The sequence below is a fragment of the Sinocyclocheilus anshuiensis genome, unplaced genomic scaffold, assembly GCF_001515605.1.
Source record: "Sinocyclocheilus anshuiensis isolate Anshui unplaced genomic scaffold, SAMN03320099.WGS_v1.1 scaffold1154, whole genome shotgun sequence".
NCBI lineage: Eukaryota > Metazoa > Chordata > Actinopteri > Cypriniformes > Cyprinidae > Sinocyclocheilus > Sinocyclocheilus anshuiensis.
Window position 1 is genome coordinate 2,231,225 of NW_015542345.1, and position 17,500 is coordinate 2,248,724.

General features: G+C 38.8%; 1 protein-coding gene across 1 annotated transcript in view; it reads right to left on the reverse strand.

The window, feature by feature from the left end:
• Positions 1-17,500, reverse strand: part of LOC107691322 (ephrin type-B receptor 2) — a 170,916-nt gene that overhangs the window by 99,482 nt on the left and 53,934 nt on the right. Inside the window, exon 2 of the mRNA XM_016489871.1 lies at positions 2,516-2,601. Coding sequence (XP_016345357.1) covers positions 2,516-2,601 — 86 coding nt within the window. The remainder of the gene's footprint in view (positions 1-2,515; positions 2,602-17,500) is intronic.

The following is a 17,500-nucleotide window of genomic DNA, read 5'->3' on the forward strand; positions in this document are numbered from 1 at the left end:
ATCCGCGGGGCCCGGGGGGGGGGGGGGGATAAAGAGGCATTCTTCATCATTTTCCAAGAAAATAATACAGGACTGAACAGGCATGAGGATGAGTAAATGACAACCATTTATATTTTTGGGTGAACTAACCCTTTAACAGAGCGCATTTGTCAGCATGTTCCCCCCTTTACAGTATCAAAGTTCATTTCATTGTTCATTATTACTTGCAAAACAGACAGTAGCAGATTACAAGCATGCAAACACAGTCACAGATGATTAATGACAGAGGCAGTCTAGTGAGGGCCACACTATCACAGCGATTCGTTACACAAATGTACTACTGGCTTATTTTCATGTTCTGCATCAGTAAGCAACGAGTCTAGATGCATGACCAAAACAGAGTTTGAACATGGTGACATTTACACACATTTGTAATGTTTCCTGCAACGCTGTTCTCTAACTAAGCCGGTAATGACTTAATTTGCAGCCTATTGAGGATGTGCACACACCATAGCAGTTACAAATCAACAATATGTCATCCTAAATAAAATGTTTACGTCCTACCGGTCTTTACATAAAATGCTCCCAGTGCTGTAAAACAACTGAAAATTGTGTTTATATATCTTTTAACGTGATGAAATAACCATTTATGAAGTGCCCTTGAGGAAACTTAAAATACTTTAAGCTTTTTGTTGATTTAAACTGTGAGGTTAAGAGAATGAATAAGGAGGTTCACATAACGCTGCTTGAAATTGCTCTCCAACTTAACCTTTTCTCTACCACTTACTTTCTTGTTGTTTTTAAAGTAAACATGAAGAATGTGTCTGATTCTATTAAGCTGCTTAAATCAATTACTTGATGCCTCTTTACAAGTTATACAAATGGCCAAAAATCAGACCAAATTAAAAGCGAGCAAATTCCAACTTTGATTTCAATGAGTCTTCAAATTATTAAACAATATCTGAAATAACAGAATTTGAAAAGCTGAAATGATGTGCAGGTCCAAACAAGCCTCTACGTAGTGGAGTACTAAGTACAGTCAAACATAATAACAGCAGAAAGCACATGACGTATGTGCTCCTCACACCTGGCTGTGATAAAGGGTTGCCATAAATATTGCTTTAATGTAGGTGTTAGCTTCCATAATTACACTGCTCTATACAGTATGTTCCACCTGCATGAAACATCAAGGGGTTTAGTATAAATTCAGGTCACAAATGCGAGTGAATGAAAGAATGAATGCGTGAACGAACCTCATCTAGATATTTTCTCCTTGACAGCAACAGGGGTTTGTTTTGCAAACCTATTCGGTGGCATGAAAGCCAACTGTTGATGGAGTGCTCTATATTTTGACTGACACTGATACTTTAATTTAGCCCACAAGGCTCTGCAGGGGGGTAAGACAATAACTTAAGGCCTTTCTCTCGATAAGGTTTACAGAATCCCACCTGTTTAGTGCTGCTGTGAGGGACCGCCATTCCCCGACTAAAGTTAAAGTGTGCTGTGTCTTCCTATGACTGTTCTCTATATCTCATTTCATTTAAGAAAATGTATATGCTCTTCGTAAATATCTGGTATCAGACAGCAGAATAATTGAAAAAAAATGAATCCGAGGGAAAGTTGAACCGCTCAGCAGCATTCCTCACTGAAGAATCCATTTCCTCTGAGATGTTGAGGCCATTTTAGACATCTACAGTACGTTTCTGAATGTGTCAAAACAGGCAATATGTTTTGCATCTGAACCATGTGATATTTCATTTCACACTTTATATTAAGTCATTCCATCTAGCTATTAGCTGTGGCATTGAAATAATTCGACGTTCGCAGTTGTTTTGTTAAACCTTTGCAGTTGTAAAGATGAAAAAGATACGGTGACGCAAAGCATGTGTAATTCTTTTGTTATAGAGGAAAAGGAGTGGTGAATCTTATTGAATCCAGAGTCTCAGACCCGGAGACACCGGACCTCTTTGTTCTTTGATATTGATTGCTCCAATCAGCACTGAAAAAAAAAAACGCTGCATGCCCTAAGGTTCGAAGAGAAGATGGTGAGCAAAATTATATCTGAAGAACTTTGAAGTTGCTCAACCACACTGTCAGCCTTCGAACCTCTTTTCTTGCTCCACTTTTTTAGTCTCTCTCTCTCGCTCTCGCAGTCTTCCATTTATTTTACTGCTTCCAGACACATGGAATGGTATAATTTAAACCATCCCCCAAAACAGACACAGAAGCATAAATAATTGAATAAAACAGGGAGTTGTTTTTCAGAAATACACCAGCAAATTACTCAGGAATATATTTTTCTTCCCCCGATCCATTCGGAAAACATACAGTAGATCCTGGTGTAGGGGAGAAGGCGATTAATTACTCCCTGGCTAGTGGGTGCTGAGCAGGCGTGAGCCTAGATTAATGAAACCTAGTCTTTGAGGCACTATATGGTAAGGATTCACATCCAGGTTCTGTCACAATTGCTAGAGAAGAAGCATTAATGGATCATTTCATGCAACCTCAGAAATCTGTTAATATAAAGATAACTTACACTTATACTGCTGTCACCTGTTGACGACACTGGATATACTGTCCAGCCAAGCTCTGCGGTGGCTGTGGTGGATTCCATCAACATTTCTGTGGAAACAGGAGGAAACATAAAAAGGTTAAACAGGATATGTCCAGGTCATGTTTTGTACAACGTTCAGCGTCTTTGAGTTCATGCACAAATTTCAGCCAAAAAACTCTAGCAATCTATCATTTATTTGCTACTTGCTACTGTTGTCTCCAGCATTTCCAAGAGGTTCCTAAATTACAAATAAACTCAGATCGCTTTTTATCCTCAGTCTTTGCCTAAGGAAATGCTGGGGAAGTATAACAAGCTATGAATATTTCATACATTTTCATGCATTAACATCATTCTTTATCCAGTCATTTATAGAGGCTTGCAATACCACTTAACTAACTGCTCCATAAAATACTATCAACACATTTGATACGAATCAGCCTTAAATCTGTTTCGATATTATAGCTTTCTCCAGTAGTAAGGATGAAAAATGCTGTAAAAATCAAAAAGGGAGCAGGAAATAGTGGGTTCTGCTTCCCTGCTGTGTGATTCAGTCAAGATATTTTAGAGACAACAGCCCACTATCTGGCTTCACCACTGCAGAGGTTATATGGGGGTACAGGATGTAGGTTAGCAGTTGGACAACGATGAGATAACCACTAGAGACACTTTCAATAACGATATGGCTGCATATTGATACTGGGAAAAGCTAATCTTTCACAGACTTTCATATGCTACTGCACGGGAATGTGCATGGATATCCACAAATATGCATATTGCATCATTCTAGCCATGGGAGAAGCGACATTTGTGTTCAGACTGACTTCTCTTATCACTGTACACAATTTGGGTCACCATTTATGGGCGTACAGAATGTGAAACCACTTTAAAAAGTCAGTATTTTCATGCCGAAGGGAATTTGGTTTGCTCATATTGCTTGCAAATTCGAAAGCTGGTTTAAAACATATTGTAGTTGGGTTTTCTATTATTGTGACTAAAGTATAATTCTGCTGCCTCCCAATATTTTTTATATGGGAAAAAAATGTAGATGGTGTGCTTGTCGCTGCCGCTAAATCCACACATTTTTATACATAAATCTAATAATGTGAAAAAAGCTGTTATGAACTCGCCAAACAGGTGCAGCACTGCCTCTTATCAATATTCAGCATGGATATAATGGCTTTTAAATCAGTTCTCATTCACAGAGTTCCTTAAACAGCCCTCTATGCACATCAAAAATTCATACACTCTTCTCACCTAGATAAAACATTCATATTCTACAGTTTGTAGAAATATAGGGACATGCATTTTATGGAGAGTAGATTTAAGAGGCACTGAAAAGGGAATGATTATAATCAGATGAAAGATGACCATTTGCTTCAGCAGAAATCAGCCCAATAATGATTCCTTCAGTTACTCAAGCTGCTCAATGTCAGGTCAGACCTTCAACTAACAAGATTAGCCAGCCTTCACCCACTATTTCTGTGCTATTATGACTGCTAGGTTGGGGATAAAATATAGTTACTGGAGGCCAGTTACTCTACTTCTGCTGATTAGTTGGTGTTAAAGAACATCAAGTAATTGGGGTCAAAGAGAACACATTTTGCTGTCTGGGGTCCTCAGAGGCACGGGGATGATAGTTCTCAGTTCAGATTGGCCGTCAGTCATCCCATGTGAATAATTCATGTTATCACATTGATGGCTTAATTAATTTCCTCTAATAATTAGAGTAAGACTAAGTTGTTGAACTTTTGGAAGGAATTAGATAAAGGAGCTTGATAGAAACGGAGGAAGTTTGGGTTTTATCACAGTCTAATGCAGCTGTTCCGACTTCCTTTTACAAGCATCGGAGTACAAAACGTCTTTCAGAGGCTCAGCTTGAGGCCAACATAATTACTAGTTTTAGCTATTGGAAATACTTATTCATTTACAGAATTTTCATTAATCTTGCATTAGGCTATTTGATTATTTTAAATGTGCTTTTGAATGCTGGTTGCAATTAAGACAAGGCCTTGAAAACGACAGCGATTTCGAAGGAAAACAGTAAGCATACCGTTTAAGGCTGTGTGGAGGAATGCAGCTTTTTGGGCATGTCTCTATACTTCAGATTTCCTGTGAGTCTGAATAACATTCTAGGAAAAACCAAAGCATTTAATGAACAAACTACACGTGGGTCCAATTTATTTTAAAAGGACATATTCCATCTCGAAGCTAAATAACATTTGATTACCACTAAGCCTAAAATGTATACACAGACTCATGAAACTTAGTCTGCATGTCCATTCATAACAACCAAAAATGGTGGTCAGTTTTCAGTTGGTACACAGAGGTACACAGAAGAAATCAAAATGCAATTATAGGTCATAAACAAAGGAATTGAAAAAAGTGGCTAAGAGGATTTCCTAACCTCATGCCATACTTGAGGGCATGTGGTTCTTTATAAAGCAGCGTGAGTGCATTGATAAGCAGTGAGGTAAACGTTCTTTCCCTTTCATAAGCTCCTGCTTTTCGCAGTCTGGAAGAGTGATGCACTGCCTGTCCTCTACCGTGCGATGGATAACCCTCCCAACCAGAGGCCTCTGCTTGCGCAGAGCCAAGCTAGAGATTTACGACTCCCTGCAGTTATGGCCGTATTTCACTGTTACGTCTTGCTTCCAGCTCTTTATCTTCTGTGACGAGATAAACCAGAGGGGTCTGTCGGCTCCACGGGGTTCTCTTGTGGACTTTTTGAAGAGAGTAGTGGATGTGGCACCATGAGGACTGAATGCGTTTACACTCACACCATGTCTGGAGGTGACAACACATTCCAGCCCGGGCCTATGAATAAGCTTGAGTCACTGCACAGTCATATCTCCGCCATTGTAAGACCCAGGAGGACACGTGAGTTTAAGCTTTTCAACAGGATTGATTTTTTGGAACCGTGCATTTCCCCAATGTGAATATGTGATGGTGGGAGGAGCTTTCTGACAGCGTAGTGAGAGATCTTCTCATATTATGATGGAGTTCAGTACCTTTTGCTCATACTTTTTGATCATATTAGTGATGTTTTACCAGAGTTTATGGTCCAAATTTAATGCAATAAGAAAAAAACAACGACGTGTACCGCAGAAGAATTGCAAAACAAATGACTCTTATGAACCTTGTACGTGAACTAAACACATACAGTGCAACTAGTATAGCCGCTTATTTTAAAAGGCACATTGTTTATTTATTTTAAAAAGGCACATAATAAGCACATTGTTTCAATTTTGTTTATTATATCTCTTAAAATATATCTAAAATATATCCAAATGAATCATATACAAATCCTAGGGTTGGGTATCGTTTGCATTTTATCGATTCCGATTTCGATTCTGCTTATCGATTCCGATTCTTATTGATTCCTAGTTTTGATTCCAATAAGATAAAAAATTCAATATAAAAAATGAAGACAAACATTTCAATCTCAAACATTTATTCTGTGTCTTTCTGCATTCTGTTGCAGCTGAATAACATAAGCAAAAACCAGCAGCCTAGAGAATACTTAGGCCTACAAGAGGAACTTTTGCCTATGCTTTTAACAAAAATACCACAGCAAAAACAACTAAACTAATATAAATTTCAAATATTAAAGTGTTAAAGACAAGTAAACAGTCAGTAATAAAATTGGAACAATCAAATCTAGTGTTGTCACGGTACCAAAATTTCAGTATTCTGTACCAATACCAGTGAAAATCCACGGTTCTCTGTACCAATTTCGGTACCAAAGCAAAACACAAAAACATGCTAATTAAAAAATGTGACTATACTTCAATTTAATCCAAACTGTGTACATATTTAATTTTAAAGGGCTTTTAAAACCTTCTAGAGTTATTCAGCCAGGAATAACAACTAACTAAGTTAGCTAAAAAAAAAAAAAAAAAGCCCAGAACTGCTTTTCTGACTGATATGACACAAACAATGTTAACCATTTGTACATTCTCTAACATGCATATTTTAGATTCACAATTCATTTAAAAGCCTCTGGTCTGTAAAAATAGTAAATATCATCATGTCCTCCTGTATTTTTTACCCTAATAAAAGTTATAGGAGCATTAAATAGTTAATAAAGAAACTTCATTCTAATGCTCGTTATATTAGCGTTAGCCGTGCTTATGCTAACGATTAACTACTCTAATAACAGCGATGTTCATTTCAATCCAACATTCAAATTAAAATATTGAATAATATTCATAACACAAGCGGTGTTTCCCACAGACTTGCACTCTATTTGTGGTGGCATATATATATATGCAAATTCATTCTCTGCCAGCAGGAGGCGCTTGTAGAGTGGGAGAGATAGAGGTTTCCCCGGTAACGGCTGTAATCAAATAAGCGCTGCATTCACAAACGCTGCTCAGGCATTACAGGCAAGATGAAATGTAAATGACATCCATAATTTTTTGAAGACAGTCGGTTTCCTTCAGAAATACAGTGATATAAAAACACCCACACCGTGCAATGCTCATGTTTAATCAACGAAGTCAAAGCCTTTTGGAAAATATCTTTTTGGCGGTGAGTTTTGATATTGTGGCGGGCGCCACAAATAAACCAATGTATGAAGGGAGTGCATCTGTGCACCTTTCGGATAGCGCATCAAGCGCCTCCTGCTGGTTGACCGGGTACTCGGTACCACTATACTTAAAAAAAACCTGGTACCATAACCTATTAATTTTTTTAGTACCGACTTGGTACCGAAGTCTTTTGACAACACTAATCAAATCAATTAGCAATAGCATAAATAAATACAACTGAACCAAATTTCAGTTACAGAAACTGTAATTAAAGGTTTAAAAACTGCATAGTTTTCTTTTCATAAATACAATATAGATTCATTAATTAAAAGTATTAAATATATTCAATCAAGAAGATCAGTTAATGGTTTTCTTTTGTTCTTTGATTAACATTAACAAGTTCTTTCTGTTCCTGCACTTAAATCACTTTAAAATGCGAACGCAGGAATCGGTAAGCAGAATCAAAATGCAGACGTATTATCGAATACCCAGTTCTTGGAAATTTGTAACCGGTTCTAAAATGGAACCGGTTTTCGATACCCAACCCTAAATCACACAAAGAGTTTCTGGATCAGAATCCAATCAAATCATGCATTATGTATTGATAACCCAACCCTTGTTTTTCCTGGGTTTTAGGGCACCATGGCATTTCATTTGAAGGTTAGATAGGCCAGTTGTTCACCGCAAGGCTGTAAACAAAAGCAGTCTCTGAACACCAGTCTACATTAATTGATAGGAAACAGGATCCTTTCAGACAAAGGATTACCATCGGGGAAATTGATTGGTCAGCAGCTATGCTCCTGAGCTAGAAAAAGTGGCACCTGTTAAAATCCCTACTTTTAAAAAGGCAACAGAAAGTTATTTGGGGAACACTGCCGTGTAAAATGGCTACATGGATCATTAACAGGAGGGTCTGTTTATTTGGGGAGGTGATTAAGGTTTGAGCTGTAGACCGCAGAATGCCACACACACACACACACTCTCTGTTGTTGCACAGGCATTGGACTCTGTACCCACTTCACACAGTCATAGATATACATTCAGTGACCTTGAATCTGGGCCTGTTTCCAAATTTGCATCAAGAAATGTCGACTTGGAATGATAAATAGCAAGCCTTTGGATGATAATTCTATTTCCTAAAAATATCTAATATCTCTAATACCTGTGTATGTCTGTGTCTGATTTCATATACTCTCTGGAGAATGCTTCCGGAGAAACTGGCTGGGCTGACTAACTCAATTACGTGGGTGGGCTAGTTATGACAGAAGACTAAGGTATCGTTACTCTAAAACTTGCAGAGGTGGATATGCAGAGACTGACTGAAATGTTTTGGCAGCGAATGCCTAACAAACCTCCCCTCACCCTTGGATAGCAAATGGCAGTGCTTCAAACAAGCAATGGCTTCCAAATAGGCCAAAATTCACATCAGTGGCTCACAACCAGCACCTAGAAGCACTGGTAGCACTACTGGTAGCAAACAAGGCTCAATTTGTTCATTTTAGTAAATAAAATTAATTTACCAATCTTGGTTAATGTTAAATTATACATACCACCATTCAAAAGAATCAAGTTTTTTTTTTTTTAAGAAATTAATACTTTATTAGTACTACTAGAAATTAATTAGTACTACTTACTGTATGTTTATTTTAGCCATAGTCTTAACTAATGAACTCTATTGTAAAGTGTTACAAAGCACTTTGGACACTAATACCATACTGATTCCCAACATGCCTTACTATTTTGACACAAAATAAAGGCTAATGATTAAGATTTTCCGACCGCAATTTAAAATTAAGAAAACTAAGAGTAGCTGCTCTATTCACCAGTTTGTCTTGATAAAGAGGAATACGGTGTAAGATTTGCACATCCTTTGATATCAAAATGTTTCTCATTAGCAGCAGCAGTACTGGCACAGAAACAGGCCTGTAACTCAAGCACATGCTCCAGCACAGATTAGAGAAGTCATCTCACTACGCAACCATTTGTTCCTCACGGGCATGTAACCTCACGCTGTTCTCACCAAGACACACCTCAAAAATTAAAGCTAGTTGGGTCAGGAACACATTAGATTTGAAACAAGTTGTAAGGGCATGTGACCGATAACCACATTTCTGTTGCCGCTATTCAGCCCAAGCAAATACTTTCACATATACCACAGAAGAGGTAATTAAAGCAGAATCGATGCAACACTAGGATCCGGCTACAATTTAGCGAAGGGGTCTGGAGAAACCATTTTATCCGAGTGGCATGTGTACGTGATAATGATGTTCATATGTCACGTTGAAGGGCAGAGGCCCGTGCGGTTGGAATGATGAGTGAGCTTCGCTCCGCAGCTCTGAGGTGCCCCTAGCCGTCCAGAAATCTTTCAGCACAACAAGGGTCAATTAGGTGGAGCGCGTATAACCGCCGCATTACAGAATGGCTTTGTATGGTAATTGAGTCCGTATGCCAGAGCATACGGCACCCATAACATGCATGAGAGCGAGGCTTTAATCCAGGAAGGTGGCAGATACCCAAACCCCACCAGCGTTACTTCAGGGAATTGAGAAGAAGAAACCAGAATCTGCTGCACTTTAGATAGATCCACAGAGAGGTCTCGCTCTCTCGAGAAGATCGATTACCGTCGGGCTACTAAATGCTGAATTTAGGGGTTAGATGATGATGATGAAGATGATGTAGGGAAGTGCGGAGTGATGTGGCAGAGCAGGCAGAAATAAAAAGTGGACTCAGCCAACAGAGAGTATCAGTGTGTTTCAGAGGAAGAGGAAGCGGGCGCCTGATTTTGGCAGCACGCGGTTCCTTGTGAAATATGCTACCACACAGTCGGCGGAGCATTCCTGACTGCTTGACACAATGATGTAGCTCTGAATTCCCAGGGTTCAACACGGGATGGGCTACAGTAATTCTCTGTCCTTGCATAGCCGACTAGCACATCATTCAAGACGCTAAGGGTTGAAAAAGAGTTATAGCAATATAGAAAGTCGGGAAAACACTGCACACTTTTTATCTCCCACTCACACACATTGACAGACTGCTCCACACACACACACACACACACACTCTCTAAACAAGTGAGATGTCCTTGGCTACTCTCTAATTTGTTTTTGTCTCAAGGCCAGTCCCTCAAATCACTCCCAGTGCCTCTTTAGCAGCTTGTTTAAATGGGTTGATGTTTCTTCTGTGAAAAGCTTAATTATTTACTTTGAATGTGCCTCACAAGGGGACCACGAAATAGTAATTGCTAGCTGCATTCGCACTTGCTCTTTCCCTTCTTCAAGCCCTTTTTGCCTGTTAGGATCCAGCTTCAGATGATTGGCTGTGTCTGACAACACGATGGAGAGAGCTGACAGACAAACTGCCTTTCCAACCGATCACTATTCCAAAGCACAAATGCTGGACCTTACATCATGTTGGATTACAAAATCCTATTCTTCCTGCCAACCGTTTAAGTGCTGCGGTCTTTCCATCTATCGAAATATGTTTTTGCCGTTAAGGAGGCTAGATGGTGTGCCGCCAACTTATGAGATGCTAAGGGCTAATGTGTTTTGGTTTTCAAAGAACACTGTATTTAAAAACCATTACAGCTGCTGCAATGTAAATCAAGTGTCATAAATGAATCATTCTACAGTTTGGTTACATAAATATACTAATGTGAGCAGGAAGATTTTGATTTGAAAGGACTGCACAAGGAATTGAAATAAAATTGAACTATTGTGACTATTAAACCACAAAAGGCTACGATTTTTACATTAAGAGTGAAAAAAATCTGAATGTGCCAGGTTTACTTTATTTCCACACTCGCATAACTTTTAGCATTTTTGTGGACAGATAAGTGTAATACATTTGTTATATTCTGTCGTACTTTCAAGTGGCATTGCTTGATGTTAAATCATCCAGCTTTTATTTTTTTTTTAGAAAATAAAAGCTGGATGATTTAACATCAAGCAATGCCACTTGAAAGTACGACAGAATATAACAAATGTATTACGTTTGTAATTACTATTTAAACATTTTTTAAATAAATAAATAAATAAAATAATAATACAAACAGTAACAATTTCAGTTTTCCACCATAAATTAATTAATTAATTAATTAAAATTAATAAATAAGCAAATTAATAATTACTAATTCCAATGAAGAGTCCAATGAGAGTCCAATTAGAAAGGCATGACTTGATTCTTATACAAAACATTCAAAGAGTAACTTTTTCAACTGGCAGCAGATTTTTTTTGCCTTGATATCTAATCAGTAGCAATATGAGATGTTAAAAGTTTATCTTACCGCAATTCAAATCATAATCACTCGTTATATGACTTTTGTTCCAAATCTTGCAGCCCTATTTCTAACAGAGCACTGCAATGTCCAGGAATAGACAGCATCCTCATTTGCAAGATCAATACCTTCTGACGGTGTTGCATCACAGCAAAAACACCTGTGAGGGAAATAACATGGTAAAGAAGCATAAAAAATCTCTGCATCAAACTGACAGGTTTAGAAACATCATCAGTTGATGAAAACGATAATTGCATGCATACTACTCCTTGCCCACAGGCAATAGACCTAAGCAATGACGATTAAAAATGTGTACATTGTGCATGCATGAACACAGAGGAATCCAATCTGTCACGGCTGTGTGGTTTGGAGGTTTTGCTGATGCCTTTCTTCTGGCTGAGTGTGGTAGGGATATGCCTCTCCTGGGCTGCTTATACAGCGTAGGCGCTCTGAAAAAGGGATGAATGCTCTTGTCTCGGTGACTAATGACCAGAGATGCATTGTTTTCAGACTTAATCTACATTATGACAGCAGAATAGAGATATTGTACTACTGTATGCATTTGGAGAAAGAGTTACACATGGGGACCTTTCTTCAGGTTGACCCATGAGCAAAGTAATGTATTCCAGTTGGATCTCTAACTCTTCAGTTTTATCTTGTGTTGCGAGTTGCATGCACTTTGAATAACCCCAACAGAGAGCACATAAAGATAATGCATCCAAGAGCTTCATTCCTCAGAGTGTCCTGCAATGAAAACCAACCATGACCCCATTTATTGTTGTGCAAAAGACAATCCCCAAATAAACCCTCTCTTTGCCCATGTGATTACATTAACCAGTCAATTCTGCTTGGTCCTTAACCTGCCAAAACAATGGTTTACTACCCAGTTTATGAGCTTTAAGAGCCTTTAAAACAATCAGTAAAATTTGCTAACAGTCAGCGTAATTCTGTGCTGGGATCTTCTCGTTGGTATGGGATTCCCAGGAACCTCTGCGAGTCATCCATGTAAACCAAAAAAGCTTTCTTGGAGGTGGAAGCCACAGATGGGCCGCTCACAAACTGTCAGAAACAGACGCTGCTCTACAACACCCTGTTATGTTCTAGAACCAACTGCAAATGGATAAATATTCATAAGAGTGAAGCAGACGTGTGGCTACAAGTTCCCTCTCTCGGATATCCTTGTGAATATTTAAATCTGGCCATAAGGGACCTTAGGCTTTCCTAGACTCGCAGGGCTAACCTCAAACAGGTTTGATCTCCTTCTACTAGCTCTGGATAAGAGTTACACTGCTATGCATTAATGCATTTGGCAGATGCTTTTATCCAAAGTGACTCTCAGCACATTCAATACATTTTACCAGTGAACAGAATGCCTGATCTGCTAGCACCATGCTGCAGATGAACAATTATTGAGGCTGCAATGGCATATTAGAACTCATAATTGTCAGACATTTGAGATCATGCTAAATTATTGCTATATACCACTCAAGTTTTCAATTACTTAGATAGCATGGCAAGTATACTATAAAAATCTAAAATGATTAGTATGGGATCTATAATAACAAAAAGGCAGACAGAGGCAAGCTTGTATTAAAATAAAGAGGGTAAAGGTCAAATATTAATGCTGCTCTCACCTACACTGCATTTTAGATGTATCATTAAACACTAAGAGTGAACACTTCACGTCATGCAGAATAAGACACCTCAGAAGACACTCCACTCCGACAGAGAGGAAAAACAGCACCATTCAAACCTGGAGGCTTGCTGTTGGAGTGGTCATGATGTCACAGCACCCTGAGGCTGCATACAGATGGTGGACACACAGTCAATCTAACGCATGCTAACTAGCACTTCATAAATAAAAACTGTTAAATATGCAATGACCTTTCACATGATTTCTATACAAAAAAAAATTAAATAATATTTGCATTTTTCATTAAAAATAAATGAAATAGACATTTAATCTCTTAATGAAAGAAACATGTAGTGCTAATAATTAACACTCTGATTCAAAATCCACCAAAAATCATCAACAGATGGAAATTTGGAACAGGATTTAAATTTGAGGGCAATTAGTACTCATTTTAAAGGATGTAAGAACATGGTCTCAACTCTGTTCTGATGAGGTGAGAAATATTGAGCTGTAAATGTTTAATGAATGCCAAATAAATAACTAATTTCTTCATATGCAGTAGTCTCACGTCCCTGAGTGCCTTCAGTGACAGTTAAATAATGTAATCAGCTTAGTTGTACACTGAGAATTCTTGACCACTCTCTACTGCATGTTATTTGACCTAATACGAAATACTTAGCTTACTCGATTTCAGGGATAAGTCAATAGCTTGCGGGCTTTCTTTTTAGCGGCCATGTGCGCGAGAAACCGTGGGTGTAAGGGACACTTCATTACCTTTCCCTCTTGTTCACATTAAAACCAGTGAATTGAACACAATGTTTTTCAACATGAACACATGACGCTCCAAAGAGTTTTGAAATATAATAGTTCCAAAAGAACACACAAAATGGAACTAATGTGAATCAGATTTTATTTTGCATTACTTACTTATGGAATACACTTATGTTTTGCATTAAACACAGAAAATCACTGATGGTTGACTGAAAGGATACTTTTAAACAAACCAAAATCACACTGTTAATTAAGGATGCAAAATACTACCAAACTTTTCAAAGCCACAAACTACACTATCAAACAGAATATAGAAAGCAACCTAAAATATGAATTAAGTTTAACCAAGTCCAATGACTTGACATGGCAAAAAATAAATAAAATAGCACAATGTACTACAAAGTAGAGCTGATTAAGAAGTCATGCACTGATTATTCTGAACATCCAGTGCGTGCTTGGATGGAGTCAGTGGCGTCTGTTTTCATTTAAAAAGGGTCATCATCACTAACCTTGGAGTAAAAAGAACCAAAGCCAAACATCAAACAAACAATAAGGCTTGAGTCTAGAAATATGAATCAAGAAAAACATCCTGTGAACATATGTTCAGTTTACAGAGACACCGCAGTTAACATTAACACCTAGCATAATTACCGCATGCTAATCAGCATTGCGACTCAGCGAAGGTGTGATGAGAAGCCATTTAGAGCAACAGATTTCACACCCGATAAAGAAAAATTAAAAGTAGTGACCTGCTGGGCTGGATCACACCCTCAAATTACCCCCTTGAGTAATCCATAACCATCTCCTGAGTGCAAATTATTCAATCTGCTACAGTGTGCTGCTGACACCCAATATGTTCATAACGCCATAGCCTCATTACGAAAGCCTCTCTTTAATACCTGCATCTGCGATTATGAACTTTTCCTAGTTAATGTAGATTCTTGGGGTTGATAATAGGTAATGGTTTCTTTCTACCTAAATTGATACCCATGAAAGACACAAGGGTAGATTTTCTTGTCGGTACTTTGAGAAGGGACACACACAGTGGCATTGAAAGCAGGTTTTAAGGGGTCTGACGAGATGAGATGATCTCCTGCCAGTCGATGGAGAGCTGTCTGCCAAAAACACACTTCATTGATATTTGTCAGCATGTAGGCCAGGGTTTCAATGTATAATCAATACAAAGCTTCTCCTTACTATCCGTGGTAGTCTCTATTAAACCATAAATGGACATTAATAAAGAAAATATGGGCATTACAAGTGTGATGAGGTGGCAGAAAAATGGTAAAGGGGCTGTAAGAGAACAGAAACAGTGTTACAGATAAGAACAATAGCCTGGAACAATTATTCTAGAGAGTTTTGCAGAAGCAGTGCCTTTAAGCTGTTATCCAGACCACAGACTGATGTTTTTATCTTTTCGGGACTTTTTATGGGTGGACCATATCAGTTGCTGCTCCATCATGTTTCCTGATCCGAGGAGAAAAGCAACGTTACTCTTCACACCCGTGACCACTTAACCAGGATCCCCCCACCAAGGGGTTGCACGTTAAAGGGAAAAAGGAAAACGAATGGAAAGAAAAAGTGCAGTCTCGCTGCGGATTCCAGGCCCATGAGTTTGCTCATCATCCCAGGATGAGTTATGGCTCCCTGTGGTCCTCTGGGAACTATAAACAAGAACCTCTAGGGCGGCCTCTACTGCAGGCCACATGCACTGGACCATTATGCGTCTCCTAGCCCGTTGCACCACCCAGACATCACAAGCCAAACCCAAACACAATTCGGGAAAATGACAGACAAAAAGTGATTCAGGTCATTAGATTGACCTGTTACGCCACTCTGGACGGAAACTAGCTTTAGTTTTACTTAGATACTTGAGCCAAATGACAAACCCGTTGAGGACTCTTGTATATGTCTAGCCCTAATTCAATGCTTGCGGAACAGAATTGAGGAAAGAGGCCCATGAGTGTTCAAGATTTCTGGGATGGATCTCAGTGCAGCTGCGGAGAGGGAAGCACAATATAGGGCAGCAAATTTATCAGGAACTTTCCTTGCAAGCCCTTAACTAATGAGTCTCGGTCCGTAAACTCCCTCAGACGGAATTACTTACAGCTGAGATGCACGACAACCATGTGGAATTCGAACTTCACACAAATGTTGCAATGTCACAGAAGCGTCATCCAACACAAACCACGCTTGTATTTCTTTAATTACTTTGGACTCGCAACGTAATGAATCGGGAATGAAGAAAAAATATCCCAGATGAAGAGAACGCCGCTTGATCTTCAAATCCCAGACGGTTAAAAGACCATCAGACATCGGTGAATCTAATCAGTCGTACAACTGATAGGCCTCATTGCTTATCTAATGGTATGAATCAAGAGTTAAGCCCTCAAACAGATTCTGCACAGAGACACCTCCATAATTTAGGATCCGTGTGGGCTGGAGCTCCTGTGATGAAGGGGTCAGTCAAGTGTACTTGGATTTCAGTTTTTCTAAGTGATCGAGTTGACGGAGGCTTTCAGGACGGAGCTCACTCCCTCTACTCCTGGAGGAGTACAGCTCAACAGCTCATTCAGAGGGCAGATGTGAGCCTAGGCAACCTTGAAAGTGGTATAATATTGCAAGCTGACAGAGAGCCATGCAAACAAAACGGGCTCAAAATACTGGGGTAATTGATCGCCAGGAAGGGCAAGGGTAAGAAGTTTCCCCTGAGCAGAAACAGGCACAAGCCTGTCCGTCAAGCCACCCTGTCACCTGAAATTATCCAATAAAAGAGTTAGCACAGGACAGACTTAGTCTTCGACTTTAAAACACACATAAATGTTTGCTTAAGACCTGTGTAATGCACAGACAGATCGCTTGTTTAAAGTCTGGAGTATATGTTCTTTTTGTTCTGACGCTTGCATGTCCAATGGCCCCTCGTTCACATTCCTCAATGTTTGCTCTCGGTCAATTACAGTCACTTAAGTTGATTTAGAGGTTTGGTTTGCTTATCTAGCAAAAAGCATAAAGAGATTTGTGTTTTTACCGGTAAATAGACCTTAAGGTGCATCATTTCAACAGTTAACATTAAGCGCTTAAACCAACAAGTAGTCTAATGTTTAACTATTAAATATTGTGCTAACTTTAAAGACTATCATGGAAATGAAAAAACGTGCCAGAAAACATTGATTAAGCAATGGAACAGTGTGCATATTTATTGGGCAGTGTATTTCTTTTTACACCCTCTTCTGCTAATGAAAGATGGGCTATAATAAAAGTGTCAGTAAAGTCTGGCAATAAAAAATGGCTAGCAGAGTCATCTAGCATTGTTTTGGCAAAGCTAAGCACCACCATCAAATAAGGTGCTTTATCAGAGACAAAGCAGAGGCTATCTGGGTACACAGTCTGCTACAATTGCCAAGTTGAAGAAAGAGATACCGTTTTCAAACCTGTTTAACTACATTCCACAAAACAATACAGCCCTTAAGGAAAAACATATTTTGTATATTCAAAACAAATCTAACCATGACAGCTTATTCGCAATTGTGATACATAATTTAGCTTTATGATTTTCTCCTCTGAGCTAGAATTTTTTTGTACTGTTTGAAATGAATGAGCGCTTATCACAGTCACAATCAAATGTGCTGCAGTTGGCATATACTGAATAAAGTGCGGCTTTAAAACCAAAGTGGTCGTATAGTAGATTTATAGGTTACCGCTTCACTGCCAAAACTACTTTACATTTATTGTTTATGACAATTGGCTATTTCTGCCAGCAT